Source organism: Etheostoma spectabile, chromosome 20, assembly GCF_008692095.1.
Source record: "Etheostoma spectabile isolate EspeVRDwgs_2016 chromosome 20, UIUC_Espe_1.0, whole genome shotgun sequence".
NCBI lineage: Eukaryota > Metazoa > Chordata > Actinopteri > Perciformes > Percidae > Etheostoma > Etheostoma spectabile.
The window spans coordinates 13,313,434-13,323,470 of record NC_045752.1 but is presented as its reverse complement, the minus strand read 5'-3'; the positions used below and the strand labels follow the sequence as shown (position 1 = coordinate 13,323,470).

The window sequence follows — 10,037 nt, the reverse complement described above, 5'->3', positions numbered from 1 at the left end:
CTGGCTGATTTTGCAGATTTGCCCATGCAGCAAAAATAATAGCAGCACACATCTGCGTTTCCAAGGGTATCAGGTCCCCCCCCCCGCTCTCATTTTGTCCTCTTTGTCATTCATGAATCAAGGCCACCCTAGCCACTCCCTCCCTTGTTGTATGTCCTCTACGGAGAGGAGAGGGGTAGACAGGGTAGCAGCTGTGAGTTTAGGCTCCTGCTGACTGATGTCTGATGAAGATGATGCCCCAGGGAGGGTCAGTTTTGGTATGATGGGGTACACATGATCCTCTGGACAAAATCATAAACAAACAAAGCTTCCCGCAACTCTGACCAGACCAGGCCTGATCATTATTATAGCAAATTGTTCTTCTGTCTTATTTAGATACCCTTCCCAGTTGTTAAGTGGGGCTATGTTCGAAAGATTATCTAGACTTTGCATCTTGGCCATTTCTTATCTTTTAACAACAGCAATATTGCACTTTGATTACTCTCAGTAATCATGTAGTACGTGTTGGTAACCATAACATATATAGCGAACATAAAAATATTAAATTAATTACTACATTTAGCTATCTCACCCTGGAATAATGTGTGGATTATTTAGTGGGGTTTGGACATTGTTTCTGGAAAGACAGATTCCTGCTGAAATGTGTATAAGAGCAAATAAAACCTTGCCTTGGACTGCAGCTGGATTCTCACGATATCATGAGATCCTGTGAGAATCACATATCACATGAAAATCGATCTGCCATTAGCTATATTGATAGTTACGTATTGTAACTCCAGATTCTATGAGTATATTGGGTTTATCCCTTTGCGCATGCGCAGTCGTGACGATTTTCTTTCCCGCCCTTGCGTCCAGCACGGACTTCAACTACGTCCGCCCATACTGTATATAAACAGAGCGGACCCATTGCTCAGCTTTCTCTTCAGCCTAATGTTCTAGGAGCAGATGGCCCGAACCTTGGAGGGCTACGCCTATACTCATAGGAGCTGGAGTTACAATACGTGACTATTGTTTTATTTTGTATAGGCGTAGCCCTCTAAAAGCTATGCTATTGGGTTAGGGCAAAACTGATGTAGTTCATGCCACCTGCGACACCGGGCCCACCGCAGACCATTGACTAAAATTCTCCCAATGCATTTTGCCGGGCTTGTATCAGATAGTCGTCATTCTGACAAAAACTTGCCATAGTAATGACTTAGCCTAGGAGGATTACAAGGCTCAGTCTTAATAGCAGTAGTGCATGATTAGTGGGAAAAGGTGTAAAAAGAGTAAAAATTCCTCGTTCTCCTCTCCTGTAGGGACATGGGAAATAGCACGTTTTATGATCTCTGGCAGATCCAAGAAGAGGGCCTTCGCGATGGAGGATGGAGCCGCCTGAGGCACAGGGGAAGGCTGCCAAAGCGGTCCAGTCCTCCCAGGGGGGGAGGAGGGACAGCCGGTTATGGAGGCGCTATTCGAGGAAAGTGAGCCATCGGACTTGCGCCCATCAAAAAAACCTTCCTCCAGCAGGTCCAGGGTGTCAACGGATTCCCGTCTGTACGCCCAGCCGCCATCCCCTTCCCCGCTAGCCTGACAAACCAGAAAAGCGTCCGCCTGCCGGTTAAGCTCTTTAGGTGGCAAGGGGGGCGCAGAACTGGCAGGAGGTGTCGGGGGTGAGAGCCAGGCCGGTGTGAGTGGCGCCGAGGCAGGTCTCGCAGCGGGGATGGAGGTCCAGATGTAGGATGCAGCCGGTCCGGCAGAAGGGTCAGATGTGAGGGAAAGATTGTCTTCATACTGCTAGCTTGAAGAAAAAAATGTGAGCTGAGCAATGGTCCGCTCTGTTTAAATACAGTATCAGCGGACGTTAAAAAATAATTAGATGGGTTTTTTTCGGCAAGTGGGCGTTCCCAGTAATACTGACCAAAGGGACTTCGCGTTGTAACCTCTGGAAGCATTAAACAGCTTAACCATGCCTACAAACCACCACCGACTAGAGCTGCAAAAAAGCTCTGGCCACCCTGCTAACGACGCTTGTCAAAAAGTACGGGGAAGCTCTCTGTTCGACCGGGAGAAGCACAAGCAGCCACTGCACGGCCAATACACTGATACTAGAAGCCTTTTATAAATTACATATATAATGACAGAATTTGTATTGTTAATTGGTCACAGCGGTGTCTGTTAGCAGTTAAACGCTGAGCCGCAGCAACGGTGATCTAACTAGTGATCAGGAACGAAAGGTTACATCGTATGTTTCTTCTGAATCAGCCAGCGTTGACGCCCAACATGCTCAGAACGCACAAAACGCGAAGCCGACAGATTTGCCGCTCCTTGCAGCTGAGAGAAGGCGGCTTCCATTGAAATGAATGACTTCCGGTAACTTTTGGAGCTCAAGTTGGCGGCGGTGTGAATGCACGGTAATGGGCGTGTCAGGTTTAATACAACCCAAGATTCTCTTTAAAAACCAAAGCCCTCTGCATACAACTTGTAATGGTAAGTTCGGTGAGATTTGTTAAGTTTTAAAAAACATTTCTTTAAGACATGAAAGCTAACTGTAAGCTAACCTCTTTATTTAACATTGGGTAGCCTCCCAATAACGTTACAACCGTTATTTTCATTGTTGACGTTTCATTATTCACGTTGGAATACATATCTTTTCAAATGGTGGAAAAGTGTGGACGACGTTAAGAAACAAGCTAATTAAAAGTAACACTTTAGTATTTCTGAAACGCATAGCTTGTTTCGCGTGAGTAACGGTTCGAGCCATGGTAGTAGTCATGACAGGAGGGGAGTGACAGCATGAATGTATAGCTAAGTTATAAAAAAAACACACGTACTGTAGCAGTCGGGGGAAGTACAGTGATGTTCAGCCGTTTATAAAGTTGTTGTGAGGCAGAGACAGACAGACGACAGACACACACACACTTGCGAGAGAGAGAGAGCGAGAGAGAGCGAGAGATAGCGAGAGAGAGCGAGAGCGCTACGGTTATTTCTCCCAGGCTCCGGCCAAGCCTGTGTGGTCGATAGAGCAGGAATGTCCTCTCATACACTGTTGCTGAGAAAATGGATGGCTTGAATGGACCCGTGATCCGGGCTTAATTCTCCACCTCATCAGCCTACTGCCTTTTAATGTGTGACTGTGTGTGTTTACAGGAATCACTGTGAACAGCGTGACGCGACAGTGCCAGCTCTGCACCAGCCGGGGTAAGGGATTATTTCAACATCGCCTTTTCTCTCTCTCCTTGGTTCATAAAACAACAGCAAACAATTGACCATCGAGATTATTTATTATGCAATGCTGAAACGACCTATTTATTTAGATGATAAAGACCACACTACGTGCTAGGAAGTCCGACAAAATAGTAATAAAAAAGAACGGGTACATTCACAAAGTTCAAGCTTAGCGGCTCACAAAATTGAGTAAACGTTATGTTACTATTTAAATAGTAGGCTCTGCTTAAAAGACAAACAGCTGAGAAATTAAAGTGGTATAATATACAGTATATGAGTGGGGTGAGGGTACTGCAGCTTTAAGTCCACATAGCTATTGAGCATTGCAAATACCTCAAACTCATCTCTCCCTCTCCAATAACAGCTCTATGGGGCTCCGGTAAAGAAAAGGAGAAGGCAACACATAGAAAATGTATACATGCACAACAACCTCAGTATTTTGATTACTTACTGTATAGTCAGCCAGAGCCAGCTCTTATCTTAGCTTGTGCTTCATGCTGCCCTTTGTTACCAGCCAGAAAAGTCTGCGCTTGTTGGGTGAATGAGGGGAGATAGGAAGAAGGAGTGCGAGGGACACACTCAGTTCAATTTCTCGTTTCCGTCTCTCTCCTCCAGTCCAGTGGAGCCGCAGCTGAAGAGCTGATGAACTGGGGATTTGATTGGCAGCTGGTACACCACTAAGGGAGGAGAGAAAGGCGGCTGGGCAGTGGGGTCGACAATCCTAGCTGGTGCTGGATGAATGCTGCCTGGCGAGGGCAAGGGCTGAGGCGGCAGCAGCAGCATCAACTTGAAAAGGAGGATGGCATCCACAGGCATGCAGATATTTGGATTTGTTCTAGCGCTGTTGGGCATCATGGGTGCTATGGTGGCCACTCTGCTGCCCAACTGGAAGGTCAGCGCAGATGTGGGCTCCAACATCATCACAGCGATTTCCCAGATGCAGGGTCTGTGGATGGACTGCACATGGTACAGCACAGGTATGTTTAGTTGCACACTTAAGTATTCTGTGCTTTCACTACCTGCGTACTTACAGACTGCCCGCACCACTATGGTGCTCTGCTGCGTAATGGCTGCCATGGGCCTCTGCCTTGCATCCCTTGGGCTAAAATGCACACGATGGGGAGGTGGACGGCGCTCCAAGCGGCATGCTGCGATTGCCAGTGGCGGCTGCTTTGTCGCTGCAGGCTTTCTGTGTCTGGTGCCTGCTTCCTGGTTTACCAACGAGGTCATCACCAACTTTCTGGACTCCAGTGTGCCCGAGAGCAATAAGTTTGAGCCCGGGGGTGCTGTGTACGTGGCCTTTGTTTCAGCAGGATTCCTGTTCGTGGGGGGGTCTATCTTCTGTATGTCCTGCTCGGGGAAAAGGCATGGCCCCCAGGACCTGGTCTTGCTCCCTCCCCCTGACAAATTGCTGCTCCAGCAGCAACAGCAACAGCTGCTCCAGCAGCAGCAGGAGCTCCAGCACCAGTACTGCTCTCTCTCCCCCTTAGACAATAAGACTGGCTACAGCCTGCAGGACTATGTGTAATAAAGCAGCGCTGCGTACGATACGGCTAAAGGGAGACGAGCCTGAGGGGAAACTATCACGGCTAATGCTACACACTTGGCTCCACTCCAGATGGAGATGGAGAAAAAATGAGAGGAGAGCAACAACTTTGAATTCATTTTCCCGTCTCCTCCTTTTTGCTCTTCTCCCTTTTTCTGTTTTGCAAGCACAAGCAGTGGAGGTATTCCCTAAGCAGCACCTGGAACAAACAGTGTGAATGTGGAAGGACCCGGGATAACGTGCTGCAGCATCGAAGGAAGCCACTAACCAAATGCAGACATCCTTCATCAGTAAAATCCCAAAATGAGTTCCCTGGGGAATGGATTAAGCAAATAAGGAAGCCTTCAGTGTAGATTTTTTTCCCCTTGCCAAAGGTTTGAATTGAAAGAAAAAAAGCAATCATTTAGCTGCTATTTACAATCGTCTGGAAACCTTTCAATTGAAAAATAGGCAATATAATGCCTCAGAAATCTTTTCATAGTAAGCCATTGTAGTTTTTCGTATACTTATCCACTGGAATGCTATGAGAAATTGATTGAAATAAATATTTTTGTTAGCTACTAGAATGATGTTGATATTTTGCCTCTCAAGCATGCTGTGTGGAGCCTGCCTGTGTATTAATACAGCGGCATGCCTGGTAGAAGACTGAGACATAGCCACAAAATGCCTGTGCCTGGAAAGCTGTAGAAACATTACCCTGCTGTAACTGTTTAAAGAGGACTGTCAGGAGGAGTAGATGTGGACTGCTGGGCTGGATTTAAGACAGAAAATGCAGACAAACAGTTGTCTGCTTTTCTCTCTGCAGGTGGAAATGTGGGAGAGATGGAGAGAAATTGACAGAAAGAGATTCAATCCTTAAGCAGAATGGACTATTTGCTGTGCTGTTTTTTATATTTCCATCAAGACAAAAACATACTGCATGTAAGAAGCAGCTACCCATTTTTATCCATCTACCGATTCCTTCACACCCTCAGACATGCACACACGCATACTTACTCGTGCTCTCGTGTCTGTTTGTGTACACAGTAAACACTCAGACACGCCGGCTTTTTGCATGTGCTTTTCACTCCATCCATCCTCCTCCACACTGCCATGGAAACAGAATTCAGCATTCAAATATCTGTATTGTCTGGGGGTATATGTGGATGTCAGTCAGCGATTTGAAGTTGTTTAGGGGGGCATTTCTTTTTCTAGGCATGGCGCTAGAAGCTTTATTCAGGGCCTTTGCTAATAGTACTTTCCATAATCCCCTTTATTAGCAAGTGACATGAGGCAGCATCCCTGTTACATGGTTTTGGAGAATGCTCTTCTTTGCTGCCCATTGCTATGGTGTGTATATACCATGCAAGAAGTCTCACAGAAATAAATGGATGTTTAATGGTGCAGTAGCAGGGAGGCAAAGACGAGGCAGATAAGGAAAAGCTTCTTGAGTCATGGTTGAATGGGTAGCTGTGTGGCAGGCAGCTAAAAAAGGTTTGAGTCATTCTCAATATGTGACTTGTTTTCCAAGTGCGTCAGCAGTGCGCATATGCCACCAGTCTGCACCTGCAGAAGGTCTGTGTCTTAAATTGCAGCCACTTGACTATACCACCATTCCTCTTTTTCCTAACTTCTTTTTTTCCCCTCAGTCTCTCTGTCCTGTTATTGTCACGTCACATGGATGTGATTGCTGACAAGAGAGAGCTTATGCATGTTGAAAGCATGGGCGCCCCAACACACGAGCACACATCGGAAAAACTCCCACCTACTCATGTCAATGTTCCAGTGTGTCTACTCTTTACTGAGAGAGGGATAAGCGATGTTTTCATGCTTAAATCAGGCCTTGGCAGTGATGTATAGAACTGCACATTTTCTCCTTCTCTCTCATAAACATGCAGCTTCCTGGGGGGGAGCAGATGGCTAAGCCCAGCTCGCCACCTGCAGGCGGCTGTCGCCACGGGCATCTCTGTGGGCCCCACTGCCGGCCCTGGCAGCCTTCTAGGACCAGGTTTCTATCCCACCCTGACTTAGCCATCTTGCCCAGCACAGACCATAGCCGACAGAACTGGCCTCCTGACAAAAACTGCCCAGGCACCATAACCAATGCAATAAACAAAGAAGAATGTGCCACGTCATCGACTACTACTGACACGTTATGTGTTTCGAGAATGTGCCAAATCGTCTCATGATGACATGTTTTAATACTTTCTGGAGTTCTGTCTGTTTTATTTTTTATTGCGTTGTTTGTACATGAATTATACATCAGCAAATGTTTTATGGATTCGTGATTTGTCCTGCCAGACTAAGTGTTAAGTCAACTAGATGCTTGTGTACAGCCCAGTGCAGCTTTCGAGGGTTATTTCAAATCCTCTTTATTCCTCATTTCCCAAAGCACAGCAAGACTTCACCGCGACAAGAGAGTTTCATTGGAAAGACACAAGTGTGGTATTTTCTAAATGTAGTTGTTTCAGGAATTCTGGTTCACTCTAAGTCTGTGATAACTGTACACAAGTATCTAGGCTGTCAAAGTGTTTGTTTTCACTGAGGGATCGGGATTCCCTCAGATTGTTTCAATATAAAATACAATATCATGTTCATACCATATCTTCTTTATAAGAAGACTACTCAATGCACCTTTGCTTGTGTTACTTTATTTGACAGCTGTTTGTTTCAAACGGCTGTGCATTCCAAGCTCTCTGGACCAGTACAAATACATAACACTATTGGCACTCTGGAAAAAAATTAGAACAATTTCTGTGTGATGGGATTCAGAAGGAAAATAGGAGCTAGAGATTTCTCTTTTTTGTGGCTGTGCAGCTTAATCATCAGCACGCAATTTTAATTAGCTTATAAATGGCCAGAGTGCAAAGTGACTAGGTCCTAAAATGTAAAGAGTTACAACTCTCCTGCATATACTGTACTGTACCAAGATATTGATTTATCATTTTGATAACTGCAGCTTATTTTTGTGAATGCTTTAGCACTTCTTACTTTGCCGGAGCATATTTGTGATGATTAACAGTTCACAAGTTCTGATACAGTTTTCTCAATGTGCTTGTGCAAGTAGTTCTATTTTTTACCAATAAACTATTTTGTGAAAGCAAGATGCTTACTGTATGTAGTCTTCGTGCAAGTCCTGTGTGCTTTTTATGTGTTGCGGTGATAAGGATGGAGATAGCATTCCATCTTCCTGCCAAATCTACAGATTATTGAATAGTACAGGTTGTGCTGAGTGTAGCAGACTAGATGCTCATACTCAGCAGCACACAGGAATACAGAAGAATCAGTCCAACCAAAATATGCATCTTTGAAACCAAATGTGGAAATGGGTTTTGAAAAAGGAATTATTTTTTTAATACCACACCCAGCCTATGCTGATCCTTCCTCACTGAGATGATAGTATAGGCAAATCATTCACTGGTTCCAGGTACTTAATTGGGAGGATTTGCTATTATACTATTTTCTGACGTTTTCCAAATGATTAAGAAAATAATTTTCAGATCAATCGATTATGAAATAATCATTAGTTGCAGCCTGACTGACAAGTTTATTTTTTAACTGTAAAATGTCCTGCTCAGCACAGGTCTTGTCAAATTCTTTAATAACTAAATTCAAGTGATTCTTATCAAAACAGTTTTTAAATGTTTGTTAAAAGAAAAAGCTTATCGGTGGATAAATGTCTCAAATGCCGAAATCAGCACTGGCCTTTAAAAAACCTGTATCAATTATGATTTAGTCTATGAAATTAAGGAACTGGAAACATTCAAACACAGGACAAAGTATCTATAAGAAAGACCATCTTAAATTTTAAAAACATAAGGTTAAATTAGGCTAATTTAATTGGCTTTGACTGTGCAAAAACAAGTGCACCTTAAACCTGAATACTGTACAGTATGTTCTACAATTTTAATATCTTTGTCATATAGCCTATACACTTCAGAAGGAGCGCTTATTAAATACTTTCCAAGTAAATCTGGGCTCTCATTATTACAGCTGATTGAAACCTCATCGACATCCACTAAGTGAGAATGTGCTTTCCTGAAACAAACATGGATTATTCACGGCTCTCTCATTCTCCCACTCCTCTTGGTTATGCAACTAGAGTGCAGATCAAATAACTACTCCTATTGCGGGAAAACGCTAATAAGATCTGCTCCTCTGTGTATTTAACCTACATTTTCCATCAAAGGCTTTCACCCCGAGTTGCCACAATGACAGATTTGGAATGCGAGGGGAGGTGAGCGCTTGTCAATTTGAGGTAGGGGTTAATCATGCATCAGGCTTCTCTTTGAACTTCACTGCTCCGCCAAATTCACAGATTACTTTAATGACCTTATTGACCAGCAAATAACCTTTTCCAAAGCTCAACCGCAGAAAGAGAAATGTGGAAGACAATCAGGTGATGCACTCCAGCAGTCATGCTGGTAGACACAAAGAGTGAGACGGATATCAGAGCACGTTAAGGAAATGTCATGCCATCGTTCACAAAAACTCCATTAGCGATCACCACATTGCTCAGAATACAGTAAGCACCCAAATTGCTCTAGTATGTCACCATACATAATTGTGCGGCTCTTAGTTTTGGACAGCTGTTGTGGTCATGAAGGTTCATATTGGAGATATAATGTGGTCATCAATGCTGAGGAAGAATGACCTTGCTTTGTTGCTCTCCTCTGGTCCCAGTGCTCATGTAAGGCTGGAGAATAATAGCAAAGACCTTGGCTGAGCAGTTAACTGCTGAGAGAGGCAGTAAAAGCTATGGAGATGACAAAAGCTGTGCTTGTAGGAAAACAATACACTCTGACAGTTCAAAGGAGGCCCTTTAATACTTCAGCTTTGAGCACGGGGCAGGATCATAGACTGTATATTAATAGATCACAATATACAGTCTATGGGCAGGATGTCTGGCTGGGAGGATTCGGTAAGATGAAGGTGAGGCAGGCTAAATGGTGGAAAGGTGTGGACACAAATCAGCTTCTATGCAATCTATATCTTGATGAAAATGATCACTGTAGAGATGTGTGTATTGTATTACAGAAGACTAAAGTGTATTAGTGGGAGCGCAGAAACACAATAACATGCTAAGGTAGAGGTTAAAACAATGATAACTATGATTTTTTTTTCCTCTGAACTGTACAAAACCTCATCAACTCCCCCACTTAATCACACCTACACCTTTGGTCCCTCTAAAAGGCCTGTAATTAAGTCATGAAATTACAGTGCATGAAATTTAAATCAGAGCGTTCAAAAATCCCTTCAAGTTAATAGATTGATGCCTTCCATTCTGGTGAGACAGTTCCCCCCC

General features: G+C 44.1%; 2 protein-coding genes across 4 annotated transcripts in view; one reads left to right on the top strand and one right to left on the bottom strand.

Moving 5' to 3' along the window:
- Positions 1–10,037, bottom strand: part of tfb1m (transcription factor B1, mitochondrial) — a 41,533-nt gene that overhangs the window by 23,515 nt on the left and 7,981 nt on the right. The gene's annotated exons all lie outside the window — the stretch shown is intronic.
- On the top strand, positions 2,317–7,836 carry LOC116670500 (claudin-20). Its single transcript, XM_032501068.1, has 3 exons — positions 2,317–2,469; positions 3,130–3,180; positions 3,823–7,836. Exon 3 carries the CDS (start codon positions 4,007–4,009, stop codon positions 4,733–4,735), a length of 729 nt encoding a protein of 242 aa, XP_032356959.1. The 5' UTR covers positions 2,317–2,469; positions 3,130–3,180; positions 3,823–4,006; the 3' UTR covers positions 4,736–7,836.

Excerpts from the sequence above, each read along its gene's own strand:
- LOC116670500 (XM_032501068.1), top strand. The coding sequence starts at position 4,007 with ATGGCATCCACAGGCATGCAGATATTTGGATTTGTTCTAGCGCTGTTG.